Source organism: Cyclopterus lumpus, chromosome 3, assembly GCF_009769545.1.
Source record: "Cyclopterus lumpus isolate fCycLum1 chromosome 3, fCycLum1.pri, whole genome shotgun sequence".
NCBI classification, from domain to species: domain Eukaryota; kingdom Metazoa; phylum Chordata; class Actinopteri; order Perciformes; family Cyclopteridae; genus Cyclopterus; species Cyclopterus lumpus.
Window position 1 is genome coordinate 17,984,856 of NC_046968.1, and position 27,601 is coordinate 18,012,456.

Below are 27,601 nucleotides of genomic sequence, written 5' to 3' on the forward strand. Positions count from 1 at the left end.
AGTTGGACTTCTGTGGCTCTCTTCCACAGCCATCAGTCAGGTTGAAGCTTCATGAGACAGAAGCAACTCCCCCAACACACACAGCTGGACAAGGCAGCCATTGAGCTACACAGAAGTAGCCTTTTAGAAACATTTTCGTAGTTGCTGTCGGGAAAAATGAGACTGGAACAGCTACCTACAGTGGCCTTTTGAGAAACAGCCAGACATGTCTTCCAAGAAAACCGTTATAGAAATCAAAACATTATAGGTAACAGCCAGTGTCCATTGACTGGGGAAGAGTGAGTCATGTATCTTATTTTTGGTATGGTAGCCAAGAGCAGAGTAGTTTTAAATGTATTCATTATACATCGGGAAAGAAATAGTGCCGTTATCAACAAGAGAACAAACACCCAGACTAACAGACTTTGCTTGGACCACTAAGCAATTAATCTACATGCAAGAACAAAAAGCATCCTTCCTGTTAAAGACAGGGATAAAATGTGTGTATTCTGGTGTGTGTGTGATGACATTTTTAGATTCCAAGGACAGGGTGTGTTTCCTCTCTTGCTTTCTATTGTTCCTGCAGCAACACTGATCCTCAGGGAGCAGAGCAGCCACAAGGACTGTAGAGTAGCAGCCAATGGCAGAGCAGGACAGAGGCCCAGAGGCTGATGGGAACTAAAGTCTGTCCTCTTTTGCTTTCCTGTTTCTATGGAGATTTAAAGTACAACATGCCCACTGCGTCTTCATGAGAAGGACTTTGATCATGTGCCATGGAGGCAAATAGTCTTTATTTGATTGAAATGGGGTTACTGTCGGGTATGTCCTCTTGGGCTGAAGGTGTGTGAGTCTGTGGAATCAGGGGCGGTGCTCTCTGGTCAGTATGAAACCCTCCAGGCTCTTTGCCCTTGATGGCACGTGGCTACATCATCATCAGCATTATTGGTCCAAATGTCTTTGCTGCCATCTGTAGGACTTTGTGTGAGCACACTGTCCTACAAAGAACAAAGGTCTGTCCAGCAATGTTTGGAGAACTATTGGATGGCTTGTCATGACATTTTAATACTCATATGTATTGACCTCTCAGAATGAATGGTAATATCTTTGGTGATCCCTTAACTTTTCCCCAGGTCAGCATTTTTTATTTAAGATAAAGCCTTCATTCATCCCCAGGGGGAATTCAGCTGTTGCAGCAGCACAAAGACAGAAATAAGTACAGATGAATAGAGAAAAGTAAAATAAATAAGTAAGAGTATATAAAATAAGACATTTAAACTTGTATTATATACATAAAGTGCTGCGATCAGTGTTAGTGTAGTTTTGTTGTCCAATACTTCCCATCAGCCTCGGTTGCTCTTTGTGTTTAGATTTTAGCACGCTAAACAAAGATGTGAGCATGGTTAACTGTATACTTGCTAAACAGCTGATGTTAGCATTTATCTCAAAACACCACTATGCCAAAGTGTAGCTTCACTATATCCTATATGGACAAAGTGAGAGCTACTAATTATTAAACCTGCTTTTAGACAGTTTGATTTTGATGTGATCATTAACTCTTTAACCATAGGTCTCCGGCTCAAGAGATAGTCATACGATTTCTGCAGAGGTGTAAGCATCAGAATATACGTTAGTGTATATGCAAATTAAGATAGAACCAAGCCTGACACAACTGTAAACTTTCAGGGTGAATATCCTTTTGGAACAAAGCAGTTTCAGGCCAAAACCTCTAGCAATCAATATCACAAAATATGAATGAATGTCCTAAACAAAAGCTCATTAAGAAAGAGTTCATCCTTAGAGGAACATGAATGTATAATCTACTAAAATATAGGTTTGTATCTCAGTCTGGCTGGTAGGTGTACCAAAGTGCTATGTGAACAGATGAACATTGTTGCTTAACATTTGCGTTGTATTATCTAGACAACCATGCATTTAAACTATTTTGTCATGTACGATGATGTTCAATAACCATCAAACATATTGAGGATGCTGCATTCTGATTTACTCAAATTTAGTTTGACTGGCATTGAAAAATGATGCCTGATTAAATGTTTCGGTTGATTATATAGAGCAGAATTTCAACAAAACAACTGGTTGTTTTAAATAAACACAGGAATACGGTTCTCATTATTTAAAAAAATGTATTTGTATGTACTTACATACTGGTGTCAAAAGAGTATGCACCAAAAATGTCACATTAACTCACAATTACAAAGAAAGCATTTTCTTTTTCTTCAATTACAAGTATTGAAAAAACTTTGTACAGAAAAAAAAGGGCATGGTGACAAGATGGTACAACAAACGTACAGTCACACAATGTGGTTTTAATGAGGCTTCTGCAAATAAAGACAATTATTCTTAACAGCTACACTGTCTCCGTACTCTGAAGTTCAAATTGTATTTCCACTCAAAGTTGTCCTCCAGTTCAGCGTCAGGGCGTGTGCTCACAAAAATGTTTTGCTTCATAGAAATTAATTGCCAATAACTGGAAATACCCTACCCCCCTTAGGTTAAACACATGTTCTAAAGATGATCTTAAAAAGGTGTTGCAATAGAAACGGGGAGAGTGGAGAACGGTGGAGTCCTGGAGACGAGCTTAGTGTGGAGGGTCAGTCCTGGGCTTCAATCAAAGGCGTACTCTGGATGGACACACAGACATGAAAGGAAACAAGTCTTTGTGTCTCTGCCCGTTTCCCCGCTATCAGATCCTAGACACAAGCTCACAAAACCCTGGCCTTTACTTTGTCTGGAAATGTGCAGATTTTGTGAGACACAAAGCAGGAATGGAGAAAAAGGCTAAAGTAGGTGATTGGGCTGTTGCGTGACCAGCAAGACTGAACAAATTATCCTCATGTGAATGGTGCTAATAGGGGGAAAATATAAAATGGCACACAAGAGCAACAGGACTATTACTGTAAATCCTTCTGTCCCTCTTGTTTACTGAACCAGCGACGCAACACATTCAATGTCACACTGGACGAACAAGCGCACTCTTGCTGCATCTTTAATCTTGGATGTAGGCTACAAAAGACAATAATATCCCCTCATTCAATCCCTTTTTCTACCGTTACACCTTTATACAATGCAAATTTATCTGCAGCCATTTTGGGTCACTAATTTGAGGTTATGATATGGTGTTACAAAAAAAGAATTTAGGATTGTTATGGCACTTTGAGATACAATGAATGCCTTGTAATTTGACCACAACACACAAAGGGCATTGTTGCAAAACTGCAATGGAAATGCACGTGTCAAACCGTAGAATCAATCAGAGGCAGGTCACTACGAGAGCCATCTTCAAACTTCTACTAAAACAACATGGTGAAAATGCCATGTGTGGAAAAAGATCTCAACAGAGCAGTGAATGTCTGGTAGACTGTTTTGTTCTGCAGCTTCCTTTTAGTTACAAAAAAATGGAAAAGTATGTGCTATTCAACATGCCTTAGAGTCGTTTTTGTTAAATTTATGAAGTAAACTTGTGTCCAGCTTCTTTCCAACTTGAGCGAAAACCTAGAAACTGGAGGGGGTGTTAAAGTGAGAATCGGCTGAAAACGAAGGACAAATAACTATACTGATGATCTTAATTCAGCCGATCTAACTTTTAGCAATCGTAATATCTGTTTTAGGGTGAATTCATGTTTGTGAGGTAAGGATTAAACAGAATGCGTCTCTGGATAGCCCAGGACCAGCTGCTCCCTCTGGGACAGTTTCTCTTTGCCGTTAGTCGCTTTTAGCCTTTTTGCCATCGCTTCCGTTCTTCTCTGGCTCGGCTCCCTCTGCCTCATCCTGGTGCTTCCTCTTCTTCTTGTCATCTGGTTGACCAGGGGATGGGTGTGGCCGGAGGGTGATGATGATGCAGGTCATGTTGTCACATCCTGTCCCGTCTCCAGATGTGTCGGGGGCCAAACAGTGGTCCAACAGCTGTCAGGAGGACATATCAGGTTTCAAATTAAAGAGGCACTTGTTTGAGTCAACTAAGGCTACAAGCTAGATAGCATAATGACTCACAACAAGACAAATACAAGCTAAAATACATAACATCTTTTGAACAAATGTCCCATCATCCTCCCTCTTATTGCGAATGTGGGTTCTCTCTCTGGCAGAGGGAGGAGGGGCTGGTTTGGGAGTGGTGTTATGCATGTAAAGCATTAAGTGTGTATTGGGAGCTCTCTTACCTCTTCCACAATAGCTGAGAGGAGTCTGACATTGCCGCTCTTGTCTGGTTTGATCCTCTCGCTAATGAAGTCCACAACCTCCTGACTGCTCAATACATTCCTGCACACAACACATATGGTAACAGGGCTCACCAACAACTACACAACAGATAACAAAAGAAACCTGACATGCGTTAACATGGTAACTGGCATGTGGAAAGCTTTCATATCTAAGACTACGGCTTATTATGAATCATGAATAACCAACTTCAAGGAGAAACTGCCCATGAGCACAAACTCACCAGATTCCGTCGCAGGCAATGACCATGAAGTCGTGGTCCGCGCTAAGAGTCAGAACTTTGACATCTGGCATTGAAGAAATCATCTGCTCCTCTGGAGGCAGAGCCTTGTTCCTCTTGTAGAAGTGATCACCTGAGAGTCAAAGTCACAGTTAGAAACACATTCCGCTTAGAGGAGGCTGTCATCTCAGAGCACAAACATTTTAAATGCCAATTTGAACCCCCCAAAAAATGTATACATTATTGACCTAGAGCTTTTGTTGGGTTTAATTATGCTGCAAAAAAATATGAGCGCTTACAAGGCTAATCCAAAGGTCACAAAGAAAGGCATACCAATAGCTCTAGAGAGGTTAAGTCCACCGTTGACTCGTCCATCCATGGTCACTTTCCCTCCAGCATGTTTGATGCGAGCGAGTTCCACCTCGTCCTCTGGCTTGTGGTCGTACGACATGTCGACAGCCTTGCCTACAGAAACACAGCTCTTACATTTAATACAACATTATTGCGGGGGAATGACGTTTAAACATTTATTTGTAACACCAAATAAGTTGGACCTACCGCGCTCAGACACCACGCAGCGAGAGTCTCCAGCATTGGCCACGATCAGCTGTTTTCCTCGGATCAGAGCCACGACAGCTGTGGTGCCGCTGTCTGAGCCAGGCTGGGAATACATGAACATGGGCGATGTGATGCACTTAAAACCTCCATGATGTTTTACGCCAACAAATCTATCCACAACATTTAACAATCTTTGAATGTTTTTTCATTCCATGACTGAAATGAACGACTTAAAAACGTTCAGACATTTCTCTGCAGGCAGCAATCAAAGCGTCTTCCATTTACAAAAAGTCATCACAAATCGCTAAACTTGGCTTCTGCTGCAATGAGGCTATCCAACACCTATTTATTTGCGTCACAGTTGGAAATTCCAGCTGAGCTCTTTAAATGGCTTAAAACAAATTACTGCTACATGCCCAGCTCTCCAAAAGTAAATTTTTTTGGGATCATGTAGAAAGTGTTAATGTTTCAATATGACCAATTCTACCAATTAATATTCGCACCTGACAACACTTTGCCGTGTTAGAAGACAATTTATATCAAAACTCTGGGACATGTTACCAGTTGAAAGATGTCCTATATTTTAGTGATCAATGTCAACTTATTCAAGAGGTACTCGGAGAGTCCAAACTATGACAACAAATTGACTAGTTTTGATGATACGAAATGTAGTTTCTGTACATTAACTCCATAAACACAGCATTGTTGTTCCCACTCGTAACTTCACCAGGTCACTCAATTACATTTATATTATACACGCAGTCAAATCTATTGTTGTCCATGGATAATATTTAATCCATATTTTACCGTATTGTGCTCTAAACAAACATTGGTGAACATAAGTCTGATGAGTATCACCTTCTACCCCAAACCTAATTATCACACTGAACAAAGGTAAATTAATGTGTAAGCCAATCATCATTATATAAATAGTTATACTCCACCCACAGGACATGTTCACTGCAATTCATCTTTTAACACAACAGCTAAAAAGTTAAGAAGTAAAATCAGCCCATATCCCCAGCACAATTCGTTTCAATCTCCTTTGTACAGACCTCCTCCTTGCCATCCATTCCAGGTAGGCACATCTCCTCCTCCTCCCCCTCCTCATCTTCAGAGTCTTCCTCGCCCTCCTCTGTATCCTCTTCTTCTTCCATCTCACTGCTGTCACCCTCTTCCTCTTCACTGCCCTCCTAATTAAAAGAAAAAAGTGAGAATTACAATTTCAATCCTTTCAAGTCATCAGAGTGAGAGCTTTCCCAACTCAATAGGTCAGATTATTCTGCTCTCACCTCTTCATCACTGCCCTCCTCTTCTCCCTCACCAGACTCCTCACTGTCATCAAAAAATCTGGACTTGGAATCGCCTGCATCCTTAGTGGACAAAGAGGAGCAGGAGGGACCTGCGTCTCCTTCTGCCTTACCAGCCTTTTCTTCTCCATTGGCGCTTCCTGAACCTCCACAGTCACCTGCTGTAGAGAGGACGGTGGTTAAGTGCTCAGATAACGATGGTGTGCATACTCACCTAAACTTTTTTTTAACACAACAGTAAATTCCGAAGATACATTTTCAGTATTTGAGTAGATATTTTTCTCTTTTCACATAAAAGGATACAAATAAAAAAATTCTGCAATTAGTTTTAAACTGGAACAATAACACATACGTTTTTTATTGTTAATTTTTCTTTGAGGACAACAATGTACTTTTTAAAGACTCGTTAATCTCAGTTCCCGTACCTGGACCACTGCCTTCACCTCCTGTTCTCCGACAGGCTCGCAGCTTCGACCCGCATGCCGCTCCTTCGCCTTTTTTCCCCTTCCCATTGCTCTCCTCCACCTCTCCATTTATCCCCTCCTTCTGTTCTTTCCCACCTTCCTCTTTGTCTTCCAAGACCTCAGGCTTCGAAGAGGACGCTTTCTTAGCAGCCGCACTAAGAACAAAACACGAGAAATAAAAGAGAGCCGACCACATCTTAAACTTTAATTACAGTTTGTTTTTTAAAAATACAAGAAATCTGCACTCAGGGTTACTAAAGCCAAGAAATAGGTTCCTGGCGTTCAGTTGTTTGAATTCTTTTAAATTAAAAAATACAGACTACATACAAATGTGTCCAAAGATAAAAAACAATGTAGCCATGTAATACTACCACTAGTTAATTTATGTGATGTATGTTTTATGTTCAAAAGAGGCAAGACATCATACAGTAAGGTAATCAGTTAAACAGCCAGAAAGACACAAACGTTACAAAAATCTCTGATTACTGTAACGGTTGACTTGTTTGAGGTCAACTCGGCATCCTTTTTGAAAAGGAACATTTGCAGGAAGGTTTCACTGGCTATTTGAGGCTCAAACTCCACTTCTTCGTTGACACATTGGGTGTCCTTTTTATGAAAATTCCAAAGAAAAAGTGTGTTTGACTACCTGATGGCAGCGGCATGCTTGACAGCATTGAGGTTCTGGCCATAGCGTACCAGCAGCTCCTCTATGGTCATTGTGGCTTCCTCATGGAGTAAAGCTGCCTCCTCTGTGTCCACTGAAAGGAGTGTAGAAACATGGAAACATTTAGATGTCATTATAATTAGGATTTGACATTCCCGTCATAAAACTACCTGCAGTGTACATGCATACATTTCAGGATGTTTTGTATTCTTGAAGTCATAATTACTTTTCTCTTGGTTTATTACCTTTTGCTGAATGCCAATACTCTCATTCCTTTGTACTATTCAACATCAATGTGCTTGTTACATGTTCCTTACAACACATCGACATCAAACATTACTACATACATCTCATTGTTAGGGGTGTACTCACAATCATCCTCCTCTGCCACCTTTTCAACGGGCGGCGCCTCAGTGGGACGCCCAGCGATCTGGACGAGCTCCTTAATGACATCCTCTGTGGTCATTCTGCGGTCGATGGCCAAAAAGGCTTCCTCCAGAGCCTGGAAACATTATGCAAAAAGGTGTCAGCAAAGTTCAGGAGTCAGTGCAATATTGGTGGATGGGAATCATGTTGCGTTCAGTGTGTATCAGTACTGTGAAACAGAGGACACACTCTCAAAATACATTGCCACCTTAATTGTAACTATGCCACAGTTAAGCAGCAAGCCTCTGGTTGTGACGACATCTGCTCTGTCAAACTTGTTTAAGACAGGTCATGCCATTGAGCCTCACCATTTGAAGTTTGCCATCTTTGTAGGTCTTCTGCTCCTTGATGATGTCAGGAAGGTACTTTGAACAGTATAGAGCCACCTCCTCACCTGAATGGTACAGCAGGTTGAATACATTCTTAGGATAGGTTGGTATACAAAGTTCTCAGAGGTGTGTAAAACAACAAGAAAAAAAATCCTCAGAAACACATCACAGAAATTAAATTGTGATCAAAAAGGGAAGAGAACATTTGGATGTCTGACTGCTGTTTGTGATGCGAAAAAATTTGTGCGCATTGTCCACATTAGGGTTAGGTCAAGACTTGGCTGACGCAAAAATAATTATATATATATATATATATATATATATATATATATATATATATATATATATATATATGCTTGACATGCCGCAAAATAATGTTAACGGAACACAGTGTGTATGTGAGTTACCTCCATGTCCATCATACACAGAAAACATGGCTGTCTCCTCCCCATCAAATTCTGGGATACAATTGTGAGCATCCTGTGGCACAACAAACAGAATAATGCACATTAAAATACAGACAGAAATATCAGAAATACAAACAGAAATATCTCTTCTAGTAAAAAAAGCAACCTCTACATTATAAACCTATATAAATTACCTCATTTTGTATATAATTGAAATGCTTATTGTTGCTCATCTCACTGTTATCAAGCAACAACATGTTATCATTACACAGATCCATACATGTATCTGGTAAGCAACCTTACCAGTTAATGTCTTGTTGAGAGCTGTATTACTGCTAATTAACTGGTTTTCTCATCACAAGTGACATAATATAATGAGGCATTGGCACTGCATTTACAAATGTAGTATGTTGTAATATACGTATCTTTCTTATAAGACCAGACAACGAGTCAAACAGCAGGCATCAATGACATGCTCTCCTGTTGTGGGGGGAGTGATTACAATGCAACTCGGCATACAAAAAAGACCCTGTGGCTTAACTACGGATTTAATCCACCACTACAGCTGATGCTTAGTGAAAAGATAGTTACGGTGTGGCGAACTCTGTCTACTGAAAGATCACAACCAGCCTGTGCAAAGAAACCTCTCCAGAAAGAGGCCTCAAACACCCCCCCCCCCCCTCTTATCCCGCCATTTACAGCTTAAATCAAATTCTCTGTTCGTTGCGTTCAAGAAGGGGCAACATTGTAGTCTTTGATCCGTTCAATGATTTTCCGCCTCACCTCCATGGAGACGCGCCAGCCCTGCATGGCCGAGAAGCCGTAGCTCATGTTGCCGTTGCCGCCATCGGAAGAGGTCTTGGTCGTGTTAGGTTGCGACAGATAAGCCCCCATGGTCGTCGGTTACTATGGCTTCACACCTGGAAAGAAGATGACGCGGGGGGAAACGTCACATTTTAGCTCAACGGACAGAGACGCGACGGTTTTCATTTGTCCCACTTCAACCAGCCTGCTAGCTAGCTAACGTTAGCAACACCACAACAAAAAGTAGACGCACTAGCTAGCTAACATCATGCTAACACAGCTAAACTTCCAGCCCTAACCTCTGCCCCCCTCCCCCCCTACACACACACACACACACGCACACACAAACACACACACGCGCAAGCGGCTGCGCAGTTGTAGAAAGATCCAACAAAAATAAAGATTTAACTTACCTCTTCCGACAGATCAGGATACGTTTTATAACCGTGTTCCGAGGAGAGAGATTCACATAGAAGAGAATGCACGTGTGAAAGCAGAAGCCGCTATCAACACGGGCGGAGCGAGGAGAAGCAGGAGCTGTGGAGGAAGTGAGCGCACGCGCACGTCCCTTTCGTTCGAACTAGGGGGCGTGCCCCAGATGTACGTCGCGCGTCATGATGTCAGTTTTTTTTTTTGTATTATCGATTTTTGTTTTTAAATCAATGAACAAGCTTTACAAAAAACATACAGGCACAAGATACAGAAAATCCTCAAAGCAGGCAAGTAATATAATGTAATCAAAGTCATTTTTGTGTGCAGAGTTATTGCTTTTATGCACCAAAAAGCAACCAATATTCGCAACGCTTTTGGTGTGAACGCAGCATTAGCATTCATAGTGTTACCCCTTTCTACCAGTAGATGGCAGTGTAAGTGTATTTAAACCATAGATTTAGTCATATTTGCCTGTGTCTTTGATACTTAACTAGGTTAATGATACAGATATATTCAATGCCCTTTATTTTCTCTGATATTTAATGTTCATGTTTAATTTGCCACCTAGTTATATACATCATGTATTTACTTGTTATATTTGTGTAATTTTAGAACCAAACATTATTACATGGAAGAGTGAGCATGTGTTGAACACAAGGCAATAAATAATGACAATTAAAAAATAAAGAGACAGTTGGTTTAGTCTTACCTGTGCTTCCCATTTTTACCTTCATTACTATATCATAACTGTTACTGTCATAATCATTCAACATCTAACCTGTTTAGTTCTAACTCTGCTGTCAGTGTCTTCGCCCCTTTGACAAAATCACATCATCATCATGTAGGCAGTTTGGTCTAAAGAATGATATAGCACTGTGCTTGTTTGTGAACATTGTGGTCGGAATTGACTACACTTCACGTTGATTCTTATTATATAAATAGCAATATATTAATTGAGGTAGTTTGCTGTTCCTGTAAAACTGAGCAACAGGGCCATTTGGTTCCCCAGGTTACATGTCGGTCACTAATACATTTACATCAGCAGGTCATGACCTTCCTTAGCTAAGAGCAGTAGTTCACATATACTTACTTCTATCTGATGACATCGGCACACGTCTAGATTAGCAAAGAAAGACAATCTTTGGTATTTTCTAATTCTATATGTCAAGCACAAGTTAATACTCCCCTAGAAGCAGAAACCTTCAGAATTAGTGGTGGCATTGCATTGTGATTACATCCTGTGAAACTGCCCAACTGCAGTGATTTTTTTAACTTTTCATTAACTACTTGATCTAATCTGAGGTTTGGTAGTTTTGTGTTCTTGATTTATATTTAATTTCTGTAATTTATAAATATATGAAGTACAAATTCATATTCACGCATAGGGCTAATAGCCGGTGGTTGACTAACGTTTATTTGATCACCATTATATCGTATTACAGTGGTTCTCAAATGGGGGTACGTGAAGGAGTATGTGTATTTAAAAAAAAAAAATATTTAAAATTAGCATCAATTCAAAAATCCTTTGAAAATTGTTTTAAAATAAATATTCAATAACATAAGTGTAAATTAATAAACTGAATTGTATATATTCTATATTAAATCAGACACTGCTGGCACAGCGATGTGTATTACATTTTAACCTAACATAATCTAACCTAAGCCAATCCTAATCTAACCTAAACTAATCCTAACCTGACCTCATTAACATGTTTTGATATTTGGGTTTAATCCAACGGATGCAACTAACGTTACTACACGATCGCATACTTAGCTACTTACTATAAAATCTGAACCAGTGAATCAGTATAAAGTATAATAGGCTTGCGGAACGAAACACCACATGGCAAGTGTTTCCTTACGGACCCTTTTCTGAACTGCACTCGCATTTCATGTGTTGTGTGGTGAGAGTTTGGAAAATAATCCGTTTATTTTGTATAATTATCTATCTTGACATATTCCTGTGACATACACAGAAACACCCCTGCGGTATGTCCGGTGATCCCAGCCGGTCCTCGGCGGAGGTAGATCTGGGTTTCCTGGAGGAGGCGGAGCCGTGGCGGCTTCTCTCCCCGCAGTTCCCCAGTAAAGTCGGTGGGAAACCGGCGTGGCTCAGCCAGACAGGCCTGCCCACAGTGCCCGAGCTGGAGTGTGACATATGCCGCCTGCCTCTGGCCTTCCTGCTGCAGGTTCGTATCCACGCTGCACGCTGGTCAGTGATAATGTCCCCTTGATGGTGGAAAATATATATATATATATATATGTTGACTTTCTTCTTCTCAGCTGAACCTCATCCAAAAAGTATCATCTGCTGAGTCTGATTTGTCTTCTCTATTATTTCTTGTTTAAAACGGTACAATCAAGACCGGAGTATTCCTAGTCAAATATTTTAACCTTATATTCCCAGAAAACACAGTATCTCACACAACGCATCGTCACATTAAAAGAGTAAAGGTGTAAAAATGGGTTTTAACATTGCTCAGGAGCAGAAACATCATAAATATAATATCAGGCATATTTAGACATATTTATAAGAGACCCTAACTGACAATTGCCTTAATCCTGCAGTAGTTAACTTCTATGTACCCCCTTCGTTATACAACTAAATAAAGTACTAAAGTACCCTCTCCACCTTTCGTGCAGGTGTATGCACCAATTTCTGGTCAGGACAGAAGTTTCCACAGAACACTCTTTGTGTTCTGCTGTAAAACTCGTGAGTGCTACACATGCAACGATAGCCGCTGTGTGAAAGGTAACCTGTCACCTTTATTGTTTCTTTAATGTTTGTCATTCGTCGTGTCACTCTTCAGTCTTTTTGCTCTGCTTCCTCTCCTGTCCACATTTCTTAACACTATTTACTCTTCTAACTATTAAAAAAAGCGTAAATATAATGATGTCAAGTTTTCTGACCGCTTGTGTTCTCTCCTCCTTTCCTTTTTAGTTTTCAGTTGCCAGCTGCCGAGGAGGAATGAGTTCTACCCCTACGATCCTCCAGGTTGGTGTGTTTTGCAGGATGTCAGTAAAAGTATAACTCTTTGTCACCTCCTACTATAAGTAAGAGTTGAGCTAAGAGGTTTCATTTATCAATACTTATACCATATATTTAGTGAGCTGATATACAAGTATTGGTACATTATGTTCGGTATTATGTAATGTGCTTACGCAAGCTTTTTAAACTGATTTGCAAGGGGATTCTTTTCAATTTTAATTTTAATTAAGAATTTATTTTTTAATGCATTTCAACTTTGCTTTGCTATTATTCATTAATTCAATTCAATTCAGTTTATTTTGTATAGCCCAATATCACAAATTACAAATTTGCCTCCGAGGGCTTTACAATCTGTACACATACGACATCCCTGTCCTAGGACCTCACATCGTAAGGTCCTAGGTCCATCATTACTCTTTCTTTTCCTCAGAGGATAAACCCTCCAGCGATTGTGAACCGGACCAGAGTGTGTTGCCTGTCTCTGGAATTAAACTATGCTGGGTGTGTGGTTGTCCCGGCAACAAAGCCTGTTCCCGCTGTCACACTGTAAGCTACTGTGGAAAACACCACCAGACCCTCCACTGGAAACACACACACAAGAGGGAGTGTTGCACTCAAGGTGAGTGTTTTATGCATGTATATTCTTATTCCTGCTTGAGTTTAGAGTCGCAGAGTTTCGGTCAATTTGACTTGATGTCTCTGCTCTGTCTTTGTTTGTCTATATAGAAGCGTCCATTGTCACAACTTCAACCTTCCTCTTCCCTGAGTCTGAGCTGGTCACTGAACTTGAGGAGAAGGAAGACACAAAGAAGGATGTAGAAGAGAAAGGGAGTGAAGAGTGTCCCTCCTTAGCAGACAGTGAGGCTTCAATTATTACTTCCAACTATAACAACATTGGTCACATGAAGTAGTTCACTAATCTCTCCTGTCTCTTCTGACTGACTGTTCTCTATTCAGCTCTGGCAGAGACGGACCTGGAGGATATGGCTATGCATGAGACTGAAGACAACAAAGTGTTCCAGCGGTTTAAAAAGAGGATCGCACCAGAACCACACCAGGTTAACTAATGACTCGCAAGGAAAAAGACATCAATGAAGACAATCGAGTCGAGTCCCTCCTCACACTGACAATGTGAAGTTAGAAAGATCTTACACAGTTTCCTCTGTGAGCGTCTCAAAGTGTTTTGTTTGTGTTCAGGTGGTGCGTTACAGTCGAGGGGGCTCCCCCTTGTGGGTCTCTTTTCAGCAGATCCCTTGCGATCAGGATATCCCAGCATGCACCTGTGGCGCCAAAAGGACTTTTGAGTTTCAGGTAGTCCTTTCTTCTCCCTCGATCTTCTGTTCCCCTGGTTTTCCTTCTTACTCACAAGTCTTAAATGCCAGCATGCTATTATTCTGTGCCAAGTATATAAAGTTGTCTATGCAGGTTTGTGATAAACGTGCCGAGTTAAGCTTTACTTTAATATTAGGAGTGACAAAGTGGACCGAGTTCTGTCTTTTAGCTGTGGAAAGGTTTAGTAATGTCCAACATGACAATAGCAATGGTTGATTTAGTCAAAGTTCAGTCCGACCACTGTTTATCTTGGAAAACTGTGACCAGAGGTTTCTTATCACAGTTCATTGTGAGCAAGAAGAATAACCCCAAAGTCGAAGACGTTTGTGATTTTTATTCATGTGGTGGTTAAATAACTTATATAATAATATCATGGTGGTAATGTGCCAACATTACATTTCATTTAGCTGACACTTTTATCTAAAGTGACTTACAATAAGTGCATTAAACCATGAGTACAAACTCAGAACAACAAGAATCGAGAAAGTACAATTTCTTCAATAAAGTTAAACTACAAAGTGCTATCAGTAAGAGCCATTTAAGTGCTACTACGGCGCTTCCTTACCTATTCAAGGTATAGTCGAAAAAGATGTGTTTTTAGTTTGCAACGGAAGGTGAAGAGACTTTCTGCTGTCCTGATGTCATTCCACCATTAAGGAGCCAGGACAGCGAACAGTCGTGACTTCTTTGAGTGTTTAGCTCGTAGTGACGGAGCTACAAGCCGATTGGCAGAAGCAGAGTGAAGTGAACGAGCTGGGGTGTACGGTTTGACCATGTCCAGGATGTGGACTGGACCCGATCTGTTCGCAGCACGGTACCAATGTTTTGAAGCGGATGCAATATGTATGAAAAAATATATAAAACACTAAATATCTGATGAAAAGGAGAACAAGTTCCTCAGCCTTGTTTGAACAACGCAGGGTGCTGCATTATGTTTGTGTCAATGTCTGATGGTGTGTTTCATACACATGTAATAACCATGCGTGTGTCTTTAGGTGATGCCGCAGCTGTTAAACAGTCTGTGTGTGGACTCGACTGCAGCCAGTATCGACTGGGGGACACTGGCTGTCTATACGTGCTCTGCCAGCTGTAACCATGACGACCAATACCGCCCCGAGTTCATCTGGAAACAGGACTTCAGCTCAGATCACACGCAGATGAAGCCCACATAAGATCTTCCTGCTGCTGGACAGAGTTCAGGGTGCATGTGAAAGAGCAGCAGTGAAGAAACTGTTTTTCATTCGTCGTGATGTTGCTCCCCATTTAGTAGAATGGACATCTGCTGCTGCTCGTCTAACTGATGACACACAGATCAAATTAAAATCAGTGTCATTAAGCTGGCCGAGAGAGGAATCTTTCTAAGACTGTCGAGGACAATAAAGATGTTTTTGGAGTGCAAAAATTCACCATCTATATTAATTCTATTAGAAGTTTAGACAGGATTTATAGTTCTGGTTTCTTAACACTTCCAAATATTTCCTATTATACTTTAAAATTCTTTCTGCTAAGAACAAGGTTTCTGGTGGTATGTCTGACCTAAGTGGTTTGTGGGTTATGTGCTACATACCATACCATACAGTAAGCCTATTGAAGCAAATAGTCAGAAAGACAAACATAATAACAAGCATTCATCTGCTTATTAACATTTTTCTGTTTGTTCGAGACAAACAATTTAAATATTAGCAAAATACTACTTGTCAATTCTATCATAACATTGGTCACAATAGATAACGTTTCCAGTAATAAAAGCTCTATAAATGTCACTGAATGATTTTTCAATACATTTCCAGCAAATATTCAAATTAGTTCATCACAAACATTGAACATCCCAAACGTTATAGAGAGAGATGGCTTTCACTGACAGGAAGAATAATCTATCTATGTAATCTGGTGAGTAACTAGTCCAGCTGAGTACAACAATGAATAATCAATGTGGAGGATTAGCCTGTATAAAGTAAAATACTGGTACTGTGAGTGTGTAGAGTACATGAGTACACACACACACTATACAGGTATTTGCATTGAACAATGGAAAAGAAGTAGTAGCATCACAAGTGTCCTCGGCTCATTATCATGTAGTTTAACTTTATTGAAGAAATTGTACTTGCTTGATTCTTGTTGTTCTGAGTTTGGACTCATGGTTTAATGCACTTATTGTAAGTCGCTTTGGATAAAAGCGTCAGCTAAATGACATGTAATGTAATGTAATGTTAGGCACTGGGCACCAGTCCCCAGACATCTGATAATACTCACATGTGTGTCCTCTGCTCATTGAAGTGTTGGGGGGGAAAGTGTTTGGCATCATATTGGGCACTATCGCCCCATATTATACACTATTGCCCCATGTTATACACTATCGCCCCATATTATACACTATTGCCCCATGTTATACACTATCGCCCCATTTTATACACTATCGCCCCATATTATACACTATTGCCCCATGTTATACACTATCGCCCCATATTATACACTATTGCCCCATGTTATACACTATCGCCCCATGTTATACACTATCGCCCCATATTATACACTATTGCCCCATGTTATACACTATCGCCCCATGTTATACACTATCGCCCCATGTTATACACTATTGCCCCATATTGCCCCATATTATACACTATTGCCCCATGTTATACACTATCGCCCCATGTTATACACTATCGCCCCATATTATACACTATTGCCCCATATTATACACTATCGCCCCATGTTATACACTATCGCCCCATGTTATACACTATCGCCCCATATTATACACTATTGCCCCATGTTATACACTATCGCCCCATGTTATACACTATCGCCCCATATTATACACTATTGCCCCATGTTATACACTATCGCCCCATGTTATACACTATCGCCCCATGTTATACACTATTGCCCCATATTATACACTATTGCCCCATGTTATACACTATCGCCCCATGTTATACACTATCGCCCCATATTATACACTATTGCCCCATATTATACACTATCGCCCCATGTTATACACTATCGCCCCATGTTATACACTATCGCCCCATGTTATACACTATCGCCCCATATTATACACTATCGCCCCATGTTATACACTATCGCCCCATGTTATACACTATCGCCCCATGTTATACACTATTGCCCCATGTTATACACTATCGCCCCATATTATACACTATTGCCCCATATTATACACTATCGCCCCATGTTATACACTATTGCCCCATATTATACACTATTGCCCCATGTTATACACTATCGCCCCATGTTATACACTATCGCCCCATGTTATACACTATCGCCCCATATTATACACTATCGCCCCATGTTATACACTATCGCCCCATGTTATACACTATCGCCCCATATTATACACTATCGCCCCATGTTATACACTATTGCCCCATATTATACACTATTGCCCCATATTATACACTATTGCCCCATGTTATACACTATCGCCCCATGTTATACACTATCGCCCCATGTTATACACTATCGCCCCATATTATACACTATCGCCCCATGTTATACACTATCGCCCCATGTTATACACTATCGCCCCATATTATACACTATCGCCCCATGTTATACACTATCGCCCCATGTTATACACTATCGCCCCATGTTATACACTATTGCCCCATATTATACACTATTGCCCCATGTTATACACTATCGCCCCATGTTATACACTATCGCCCCATATTATACACTATTGCCCCATATTATACACTATCGCCCCATGTTATACACTATCGCCCCATATTATACACTATTGCCCCATATTATACACTATTGCCCCATATTATACACTATTGCCCCATATTATACACTATCGCCCCATGTTATACACTATCGCACCATATTATACACTATCGCCCCATGTTATACACTATTGCCCCATGTTATACACTATTGCCCCATGTTATACACTATCGCCCCATGTTATACACTATCGCCCCATGTTATACACTATCGCCCCATATTATAAACTATCCCGCCATATTATACACTATCTCCCCATATTATACACTATCGCCCCATGTTATACACTATTGCCCCATGTTATACACTATCGCCCCATATTATAAACTATCCCGCCATATTATACACTATCTCCCCATGTTATACACTATTGCCCCATGTTATATACACTATTGCCCCATGTTATACACTATCGCCCCATATTATACACTATTGCCCCATATTATACACTATCGCCCCATGTTATACACTATCGCCCCATGTTATACACTATCGCCCCATATTATACACTATCGCCCCATGTTATACACTATCGCCCCATGTTATACACTATCGCCCCATATTATACACTATCGCCCCATGTTATACACTATCGCCCCACGTTATACACTATTTCCCGTGACACACGGGTGTCCTCAGCTCATTGCAGTGTTAGGGCACAGTGTTCTGTTCGGCACATGTCTGAGAACACACACATTACCAATATATTCAAAGTTGTTGAGCAGTATTTATAGGGCTCCAATGCACAACCACTCAGGGTGCAACTGTTTTTATCTGGCGGTTCCCGTGTCTGACATATTGTCAGATTCCCCTTTAATAACTTTTGAATACATTTGGCTCAAAATGAGAATAGTGTCTTATGTCGCCAGTCACATAATTAACAGGACATTCGGAAGGGGTCATTTATTGGCAGTATGAACATGTCCCGTTCTTACAATTACTGTTGGAGAAACTGTTGGAGCGAAGAAGAAAGAGATTTTATCTGTAGGGTTAATTATACAGTTCATGTAGCTGGATGCCTGTACAAAGCATGCTGCATGAACATTATTGACTGGCCATGTGTGGTCTGTGATGTGCAGCCCAATGTAAGTAGTGGAAAATGAACTGAGGTCAAAGGTCACACGGTTAGGATTAGGCATGAGTTCCAGATGGTGAATACAGTGAGGACCTATGATGGTTGCAAAGTTCAGACTGTCAGGTTTTTTCTAAAATATTTTAAATCCACCAGTATTCAATTTCTACAATGTTGGAACAGCATTAAATAGGGTTTTCTAATGCGTTGCTGAATGGCTGCAAGAATACTATAACTCAAAAGATAAGCAGTCAAACCTCCGAAAAATACATATATAAATAAGGGACTTGACTTTTTTTTTTCAAATTTTGATGCGTTGGAATTAAAATGACCACTGCATTGATGTGTTGCATTTTACTGCTGCAGATGTTTAAAGTGCTGCTACTTTATATGCTGCTGCTATGAGTACCACGTATCTCTAAAGTCAAGTTTTCCTGAGCTTGGAATAACAGATGTTTTCAGATGGTGCATGTTCCAGCTGAGGGACAATGATAGCTTTACAGAAACTAGGAAACAAAGCAGGTTTAACAAGGGAGCTTGTATGTACACATTTATTAATGCACAGTGCAGCACATTAACAATTTCAGAAGAACAATTGCTTTGAAATGCGTGACGGGGCTTTCTGGTCTCCTGCTGCTTAACTCACGAGTCACAGAGGAACGTATTGATTATCCCTTTTGTCTTCTGCTGCCCATACAGACGTCAGGGTGGAAGACGCACGTGGTGAAACTCATGGTCACCACAACCAGCTCACAATGAAGTGCCAAAAATGTTCACTACTTTTTGGAGTGTGTGGCTGAGCACACAGTATAGACAACCGATACACATTTTACAGAAAAATGGGCACAAAAAAAAAAAACTTAACAGAATACAAAAACATGGCAAAACAATGCTTAGTTTATCAGACATCTTTTAGTGCTCCTGAATAAAAGATGCAAGATGTTAAGATAAGTAAAAGAAGAGGCAGTCTAATCAACAGCGTCTTTTCTTCATGTTTTGGTTCTGGTTGATTTATAAGTACAAATGTAGTCCAAACCAGGTGACGCAAAAGTCAAAGAATTAACCAACAACTTTAGTAGCAGGACTTGGATCAATTTAGTTGACTCCTGTCTAATCTAATATTAAGAGCATCCACCTTCAGTTACAGACTAGACTGCATCTCTCATGTCAAAATCTTTGAATGGAGGAAAATCCACTTTAAGCATTCATGCAATTAAAACACCCAAAAAGCTGACAGATTTGGTTTGAGATAAACAGTCACTCAAACTAAAGTCTTGAAAATACTATTAAGAGGAATGTGGGGCTGAACATGTCTTGTTATAACTTGGGGGCAGAGTGGGCAATTTCTAAAAACGCAACGTACAAAACTATTTAAAATGGCTTAAAATAAAAACTTATCACAGTCCTAGTCAGACTGTTTCTCTTCTCATCAGCACTTTTTACATTTCTTTACAATCTTATATACAATCAGGGATGTGAACGGCAAAACAGCAAAATCTGAAATAAACGGGGCAAAAAAAACAGGGCAAAAAAAAAAAAGAACGGGTTTAAAACGAATGGAGGTCTGTGTGAAAAAAAGATACAGCCGGAAAAAAAAAAAAAAGTACAAATCCTGAAAAAAAGCCCTGTAAAAATCTGAAACAAAGAAAAAAAAAAGGAAAAAAAAGTGAGAAATAGACATCCCTGTACAACAGTCCATCTGTAGAGGTCAACATATAGATGATTCTTCTTGTGAATAAAAAAAGAAATAACAGTACAAAGAGTCGGTGATAAAAAGGTACGCAGGTTCTACGTTGTCTTGCGGAAGCCTTTCAGGATGGGATAGATGTTTTCAAACGCTTCATAGATCTCTGCTCTCACCTTGGCACCTTAAACACAAAACCAACACGCATCAATACAACGAGTTATAGAAGAAATCATGATATGCAAAGTTCTGATCATGTCTTTTTGAAGTGGTTGGCCGATAGCTCAACATGGTCAATATATTACAAGGAATTGTTTCTGTCTTTATTGTAACTGAACACAAAGACTTGAGGACATTTAGAAAGTGTTGAAAGTTAATCTTTAAAGAATTCATATCAAAATTATATAATTTTTTACTCTAAAATATTGATTCCACTATGCACCTCAAGCAACCTGCACAGTACAGCTCTGTATGTTTGACCTGAATAGTAGGCATAACCGACAATACTGTCTCCCAAGTACTAAAACTGCATAATGTGTCTCATTCACCGTCTATGAAAACTAAACCTCCATTAACTGCTCCTCCAACAAGGCTGTGATTAGAACACTTTGTTGAGTGTACTGATGAGTGAAGTGAAGCCATTAGCCGTGAGGATCAGGTCTTACCTGTGAGTACAACTTTCCCAGAGACAAAGATGAGCAGGACAATTCTAGGTTTGATCATTCTGTAAATCAGTCCTGGAAACAGCTCCGGTTCATAGCTGAAACAGACAAATTATTTTATAATAAGCATTACGAGTATTAGCTCGGTCATTAAATTAAATCCATTTCAAGTTGAGAAAAGTCCTCTTAACGCTCTACATAATGTCCTTCAAGTTGATGAGAATAAGCCCCATCTAGCCTTTCCTCATGTGCTGGTGCTTTTTCAATGAAGCAAGACAATAAAACCAAAAGAAATTACCTGCTGAACTGCTGATGCGTGAGGACTAATCCTTCCAGACGAATGGGGAACTTCACATCGCAGCTTCCCACCATGTTCTGAATCTTGAAGTCCAGGAACTTAGCAGGAAAACCAAGCTTCTGCACCACACGAGCGTATTTTCTCGCAGCTAACCTCGACTGCTCCTCACTAACGAGAGAAACGAGGCAGAGGAGAACATTTAGTATTCAAGAAAAGAGGAGAATAATTCAGATACAAGGCAAGAAGGTAGAGGAGATTTTATTCAAAGACAGAGCAAGGCCAGCATCCTTCCTAGAAGATACAACTTATCTTCAGGTTATTAAAGGTTAGCAAATAAACAATATTATGACCTCTTGGCTCCAGTGCAGACCATCTTCCCAGAACTGAAGATGAGAGCAGTGGTTCTGGGTTCTCGTATTCTCATGATGACCGCAGCAAAACGCTACAAAAGAAAATAGAGCGGGAATTACAGCCATTAGTCTTTCTACATAAATATCAAGTAGGGCTGGGTAATAATTCAATATAATTTATCTTTCAATGGAATCATATTGTGATGACGTAATATATCAAGGTATCTTTGTACACGATAACTTTGTTTTAATAATAACAAAAGATTATCAAAAAATCTGAATTTTCTGATTATAAAACCATGCGATTAATTCATATGATCAAAATGTGTGCCATAAAAAAAGGTCAATAAAAACTTATCTAGCTAATAATTTTGCTAGGCACACAATCCCAAATTACAAATGGTAGCTGATAAAAGCACATATAATAAATAAACCAACATGCAAGCTGACCTGGATGCAGATCCCTATGCAGTTAGCCTTTGTGGCCATTTCAATTGACCAATTTCAGTGTTTACTGTGGTCACCCTGATATTTGTGGTTTTGCAATAAACCACAGTTCTCTGTATCTCTACAACAGCGGTGGCAAATGCAGAGTTAGCATGACCCATAATGTCACTATAGCAACATTTAAGGGAAATACAGCTGGTTGAAATGAACAGAAATGTTCCCTAAAGCCCTACTGCTAAAAAAGGTAACAATGTTGAACAACAGAGATGATCACAGTAATATGTGGCACTGCAGTCTCACCTTTGGGTTGTACTCTGCATTCCTGGCTCTCAGGGCAATAGTCTTCAAGTCCAGTTTACAGCCCAAATTTACAGTAGATACTATGTTTCTAAAAGTAGGATAATAAAAAATTTTAAAACGCAGAGAGAAAACATTGTAAGAAACGTATAAGAAAACTGTTCAGTTGGGAACTCAGAACTTTAAAATGAAAGTTTAAGGAAATAATGGCAACTTTGGTAGTAAAAAAACAAACAAACACACACACCCTGAAGACGTCTCTGAAACTATATTCATGTTTATGGCTTAAATAAATTCTAAAATCACTGTGAGCACCATTTTGTTCCTTGCATCATTTCCCTATGGCAATTAACATAACATAAAAGGAAAAAGTATGTGTATTAGCTGTATTGATAAACTGGAACTTTGACCATTCTTTGGATAAAAAAAACATACTGTAGCTGCGGTACTATTCCAGAGCTCTCAGAGGCTGGTGTGGCCGGTGTGACGGGGGTCATGGGGGTCAGTGGAGTGCCGTAGAGCGGGGTGTTTCCTGGCAGCGCTGTGGTGGTCGAGCCTGCAACCGCCTGGGAATGATAAAGCTGAGGGGTCTGCCCCGACGTGCCAGGAAGTCCTGGAAAACAATTAATGTATTTTTTTCTATAATATGAACAGATGATAAACATCCACTATGGTTCCATGTTTTCAGAGGAGGACACCAATTCTAGGGATGACATTATGATCTCTCTAGGCTTAGAAAGGGTGGAGACAATTATGGCAGTAGCGAGTGTTGTACCTGCGTTTGCCTGCTGTGCCTGTTGCTGCTGCTGTTGCCTCTGCTGTTCCTCCAGAATAGCCAAACTATTGGTGTTCTGGACGGGCTGGGGTGTCAGGCCTGAGCCATATGGCATCATGGGACTGAATATTGACATGCCTGGGGTCATGGCACCCTGCACAAATAACACACCAACAAAATAAAAACATGAATTTGGGACTGCACAGGAAAGTATGATAAGTATCTAAATACAAATGGTGTATGGGTTGATTTTTTTAGGTTGAAAATGCAGGCTGCACAGCAATGATACATGTGAAAGCAACAGTAGTAGCAGCCATACAACATTGACACAGGTTTGACAGTTAACAAAAGACTGCTTTAAATCATGAATCATTGCAGCCACATGTTTAAGTTTGCTTGCTATTTTCAAATATTCCATGAAATGAATTGTCAATACCAGAAATAGATGTTAGTCAGGGTGTAAGCATCTGTTGCAACCTGTGAGCTCATCGCATCTTGTAAACTTGAAAGATGTGGAGCTATGCCTTGGTTATGTTTGCAGCACCCAGTTGTGGCTCTAACACTTCTCATGCCTGTATGTGACATTATATGCTGGGTCTACAGTGACAAAGCCCATTTAACTAGGCTATGTGTCTCGTACTGGCAGTGAATATAGTCATTAAATACAAATAAGCCGCAACACAGAAGCTAAAGCTGCAGGATGGGAGCTGATGTTTAGCAGAAACAAGCTGGTACCTTGAAGTATAAACCAGATTTACTTGAAACCGGTGTTACCTTCTGGCCGTTCCAAAGTCAAGGCTTAAATCAAAGGGTGACCGTGCTTTTGCCATCAGAGCCCCTCGACTTTGGAACGACCTACATGAGGGGATAAGACTAGCAGAATTAGTAGCTTCTTTTAAATCACTTCTTAAAACCCATTTTTATAGAACTGCTTTTAAGTGATGTCGTCCTTTTTTATGCAGTTTCCCCTTGTTTTAGTTTGTCTGTTCTGCTTTATTTTGTATTTGTAATTTTCTATTCCTCTATTGTGTGCATTGCCTCATGTATTTTCTGAAATGTTTACTTGTATTGATGTTATGTTTTACCTTGCTTATATGTAGAGCACTTTGTAAACTCTGTTTTTAAAAGGTGCTATATAAATAAATGTATTATTACCTGAGGGGAGGCCCCCCCCTGGAAGGGAGGTATACTGTTGTTCTGGTCCATCTCTGAAGCTCCTCACGTTAATTCACTGCCACCCAAGAGCAGGAAGTAACTTCACACAGCAGGTGCCTCAAAGCTGTGCGTGTAGAGTCTATAACAGTAGAAAAGCACCAACAACCACAGCGGACCGGCAGAAACACCCTCTTCTCGTTTCTTCTCCCTGGCAGCTATGTCGTGCCTGAAAAGTGAGACAGAACCCAGGTTTACTCGGATACACACTTTATTACTAGTGAATACACAGCACCGTGCATCCTCCCAAGTTTGAGTGAATAACTTACAAAATGACCTGAACCCAAATGTGTGGCGCGAACACATCCATTGCTGGCTAATCGCCACATTTAGCTTTTACTCATGCATACTTCAGCTCGTTCATTCAATTATGCCCAAAATGTATGATGCATAATTTAAAATGGTACAATGTGCAAAATACTGGTGACAAATGTGTCTCCACCCGAGTACCGTTTGCCTCCGAGCAGGACGTCTTGACAGCCTCCAGCATGATATCAACACATCGGCGAACTGAAGTTAGCTGAAGAGCTAATATTAGCAACACCCGCTAGCATGCACTCAAACGTACTGTGGCCACAGTTAAAGCTTTGTGCGCCAAAAAGAGTTGCAAATAACTTTGGCATTTACCAGTGCACCACAGCTCCTTGCCCGCCCACTCACACTCACACTCTCACAGTTCGGACCCGCACAGGAACCGAAATAATTCAGCTTCTAGTTTGTTTGAGCCGCGTTCTCGTGCTTCGGCGCCTGCGAGCGTCGTCCGGTACTTCTTCTACTTCTTCTTCGTTATTTGCGGTTGGCAAACAACTAAATGGTACACTACCGCCACAAGCTGGTATGGAGTGTGAATCAGAATGTCTGGTACATATATTATTTAAATTAATAAAATCAATGGGAAAATTCCACTAATATAAATTCTACAAAACAAACAGACTGAACTAGCTAACGTTACACTTAAAAAAAACTATTTTTAAAAAGCGTCGTCGGTTACATCCGGAAGAAGACGCTTTATGTTCCGCCGGGTCACAGTTCAACGCAGTTAGAGCAAAGATGGCGTCGCTGAGTGACAAATCAGTTTGGGACGAAGTGGAGGATGGAATCGGCGAAGAAGTATTAAAAATGTCCACAGATGAGATAGTTCAGCGGACTCGTCTCCTCGACAGCGAGATCAAGATCATGAAGAGCGAAGTGCTTCGGGTGACCCACGAGCTTCAGGCCATGAAAGATAAAATCAAAGAAAACACGGAGAAGATTAAGGTGAACAAAACCCTGCCGTACCTTGTGTCGAATGTGATCGAGCTGCTGGATGTGGACCCCAACGACCAGGAGGAGGACGGGGCTAACGTGGACCTGGACTCTCAGAGGAAAGGAAAGTGCGCCGTCATTAAGACCTCCACTCGACAGACCTACTTCCTGCCCGTGATCGGGCTGGTGGACGCCGAAAAGCTGAAGCCCGGAGACCTGGTGGGTGTCAACAAGGACTCCTACCTGATCCTGGAGACCTTGCCCACCGAGTATGACTCCAGAGTCAAGGCCATGGAGGTGGATGAGCGCCCCACGGAGCAGTACAGCGACATAGGAGGGCTGGACAAGCAGATCCAGGAGCTGGTCGAGGCCATCGTCCTGCCCATGAACCACAAGGAGAAGTTTGAAAACCTTGGCATCCAGCCACCCAAAGGAGTCCTGATGTACGGTCCACCTGGCACAGGGAAGACCCTCCTGGCCAGGGCCTGCGCCGCTCAGACAAAGGCCACTTTCCTGAAGCTGGCCGGTCCACAGCTTGTCCAGATGTTTATCGGAGATGGAGCCAAGTTGGTGAGGGACGCCTTTGCTCTGGCCAAAGAGAAAGCCCCGTCCATCATCTTCATCGATGAACTTGACGCCATCGGGACCAAGAGGTTCGACAGCGAGAAGGCAGGAGACCGAGAGGTGCAGAGGACCATGCTGGAGCTGCTCAATCAACTGGACGGATTTCAGCCCAACATGCAGGTCAAGGTAAAGATGCTGCCACCAAAAAACACCTTATATATTTATTTACAATGTCATTCTTAAGTATTTCAAAAGTTATATTTCAGACACTGTTTGGGAGAAATCAGAGTAATTGCTCTGGTTAGTGTTAATGCAAACACCAACATTGTGTTAACATTTAAATATGAAATATAGGCACACACAGTACACCACACTACATATTTGAACAAACTACACATCAACAAGTGTAATGGATGTACAAACAAACTCAAAACAACAAAGTTAAAAAGTTAGTTCTACTTTGGGTGAAATAAGTTAAGCACCAACTTTTTTAATGTCTGTCTTTTTAGTCACCGCTGTGGCATCATGTTACAGAGTGACGACTACAGTATAACTACATGCATTTCTATTTTCCAGGTAATTGCTGCCACCAACAGAGTGGACATCTTGGACCCTGCGCTGCTCCGTTCAGGTCGCCTGGACAGAAAGATTGAGTTCCCAATGCCGAACGAAGAGGCCAGAGCTCGCATCATGCAGATCCACTCCCGCAAGATGAACGTCAGTCCCGACGTTAACTACGAGGAGCTGGCTCGCTGCACCGACGACTTCAACGGAGCCCAGTGCAAAGCTGTGTGTGTGGAGGCTGGCATGATTGCGCTGCGCCGCGGGGCCACAGAGCTGAACCATGAAGATTACATGGAGGGAATCCTGGAGGTCCAGGCCAAGAAGAAGGCCAACCTTCAGTACTATGCCTGAGGACACTTTCTGTGTCTGTATTTGTGTGTGAGAGAGTCTTTGATTATTAAATCAGTTGTTGGGTAAACACTTGTTACAGTTACTGATTAACTTGGGTTAATAAAACATTTTAAAAAGGTATTAACTGTTGTCTCTTCCTGCTGAGCTTTAATATGACAGTCTGTGTTTTCACTCTTT

At 40.8% G+C, this 27,601-nt stretch overlaps 4 protein-coding genes across 8 annotated transcripts; 2 read left to right on the top strand and 2 right to left on the bottom strand.

Moving 5' to 3' along the window:
- Positions 1–2,106: 2,106 nt before the first annotated feature.
- ppm1g (protein phosphatase, Mg2+/Mn2+ dependent, 1G) lies at positions 2,107–9,973 on the bottom strand. Of its 2 annotated transcripts, none has more exons than XM_034526566.1 (14): positions 9,808–9,973; positions 9,374–9,510; positions 8,591–8,663; positions 8,163–8,248; positions 7,801–7,930; positions 7,411–7,522; positions 6,726–6,919; positions 6,283–6,461; positions 6,046–6,183; positions 4,991–5,093; positions 4,766–4,897; positions 4,436–4,565; positions 4,155–4,254; positions 2,107–3,900 (listed from the first exon to the last, which is right to left on the bottom strand). In XM_034526566.1, exons 2-14 carry the CDS (start codon positions 9,482–9,484, stop codon positions 3,700–3,702), a joined length of 1,689 nt encoding a protein of 562 aa, XP_034382457.1. In that variant the 5' UTR covers positions 9,485–9,510; positions 9,808–9,973; the 3' UTR covers positions 2,107–3,699. The 2 variants fall into 2 exon arrangements, with proteins under 2 accessions (XP_034382457.1, XP_034382465.1); XM_034526574.1 differs by having other exon boundaries at positions 2,968–3,900; positions 6,283–6,458; positions 9,808–9,966.
- Positions 9,974–11,678: 1,705 nt separating this feature from the next.
- Positions 11,679–15,910, top strand: pdcd2 (programmed cell death 2). Its single transcript, XM_034525719.1, has 8 exons — positions 11,679–12,015; positions 12,470–12,578; positions 12,768–12,821; positions 13,246–13,434; positions 13,542–13,673; positions 13,773–13,873; positions 14,013–14,126; positions 15,143–15,910. The coding sequence occupies exons 1-8, from the start codon at positions 11,818–11,820 to the stop codon at positions 15,317–15,319; spliced, it is 1,074 nt and encodes a 357-aa protein (XP_034381610.1). The 5' UTR covers positions 11,679–11,817; the 3' UTR covers positions 15,320–15,910.
- A 3,602-nt stretch (positions 15,911–19,512) lies between these two features.
- Positions 19,513–25,981, bottom strand: tbp (TATA box binding protein). Of its 4 annotated transcripts, none has more exons than XM_034562015.1 (9): positions 25,151–25,981; positions 24,644–24,869; positions 23,489–23,642; positions 23,149–23,326; positions 22,717–22,804; positions 21,970–22,061; positions 21,620–21,787; positions 21,325–21,419; positions 19,513–20,843 (listed from the first exon to the last, which is right to left on the bottom strand). In XM_034562015.1, the coding sequence occupies exons 2-9, from the start codon at positions 24,692–24,694 to the stop codon at positions 20,764–20,766; spliced, it is 906 nt and encodes a 301-aa protein (XP_034417906.1). In that variant the 5' UTR covers positions 24,695–24,869; positions 25,151–25,981; the 3' UTR covers positions 19,513–20,763. The 4 variants fall into 4 exon arrangements, with proteins under 4 accessions (XP_034417906.1, XP_034417916.1, XP_034417925.1 ...); XM_034562025.1 differs by having other exon boundaries at positions 25,367–25,726; XM_034562034.1 differs by having other exon boundaries at positions 25,361–25,658.
- psmc3 (proteasome 26S subunit, ATPase 3) lies at positions 25,719–27,544 on the top strand. The gene is made up of 2 exons (XM_034561994.1): positions 25,719–26,695; positions 27,086–27,544. Exons 1-2 carry the CDS (start codon positions 25,751–25,753, stop codon positions 27,422–27,424), a joined length of 1,284 nt encoding a protein of 427 aa, XP_034417885.1. The 5' UTR covers positions 25,719–25,750; the 3' UTR covers positions 27,425–27,544.
- The last annotated feature ends 57 nt before the right edge of the window (positions 27,545–27,601 follow it).

What these genes read in the sequence shown, in the direction of transcription:
- pdcd2 (XM_034525719.1), top strand. Translation starts at nt 11,818, where the DNA reads ATGTCCGGTGATCCCAGCCGGTCCTCGGCGGAGGTAGATCTGGGTTTC. An exon ending in CTCTGGCCTTCCTGCTGCAG is followed by an intron (nt 12,016 to 12,469) that starts GTTCGTATCCAC and finishes CCTTTCGTGCAG; the next exon opens with GTGTATGCACCAATTTCTGG. An exon ending in AAAGGACTTTTGAGTTTCAG is followed by an intron (nt 14,127 to 15,142) that starts GTAGTCCTTTCT and finishes GTGTGTCTTTAG; the next exon opens with GTGATGCCGCAGCTGTTAAA.
- psmc3 (XM_034561994.1), top strand. Translation starts at nt 25,751, where the DNA reads ATGGCGTCGCTGAGTGACAAATCAGTTTGGGACGAAGTGGAGGATGGA. An exon ending in AGCCCAACATGCAGGTCAAG is followed by an intron (nt 26,696 to 27,085) that starts GTAAAGATGCTG and finishes TCTATTTTCCAG; the next exon opens with GTAATTGCTGCCACCAACAG.
- ppm1g (XM_034526566.1), bottom strand. Translation starts at nt 9,484, where the DNA reads ATGGGGGCTTATCTGTCGCAACCTAACACGACCAAGACCTCTTCCGAT. An exon ending in GGTGGCAGAGGAGGATGATT is followed by an intron (nt 7,523 to 7,800) that starts GTGAGTACACCC and finishes CACTCCTTTCAG; the next exon opens with TGGACACAGAGGAGGCAGCT. An exon ending in AGGTGAAGGCAGTGGTCCAG is followed by an intron (nt 6,462 to 6,725) that starts GTACGGGAACTG and finishes TCCTCTCTACAG; the next exon opens with CAGGTGACTGTGGAGGTTCA.
- tbp (XM_034562015.1), bottom strand. Translation starts at nt 24,694, where the DNA reads ATGGACCAGAACAACAGTATACCTCCCTTCCAGGGGGGGGCCTCCCCT. An exon ending in AGGGGGGGGCCTCCCCTCAG is followed by an intron (nt 23,643 to 24,643) that starts GTAATAATACAT and finishes TTATTTGTGCAG; the next exon opens with GGTGCCATGACCCCAGGCAT. An exon ending in ACGCATCAGCAGTTCAGCAG is followed by an intron (nt 21,420 to 21,619) that starts GTAATTTCTTTT and finishes TGTCTGTTTCAG; the next exon opens with CTATGAACCGGAGCTGTTTC.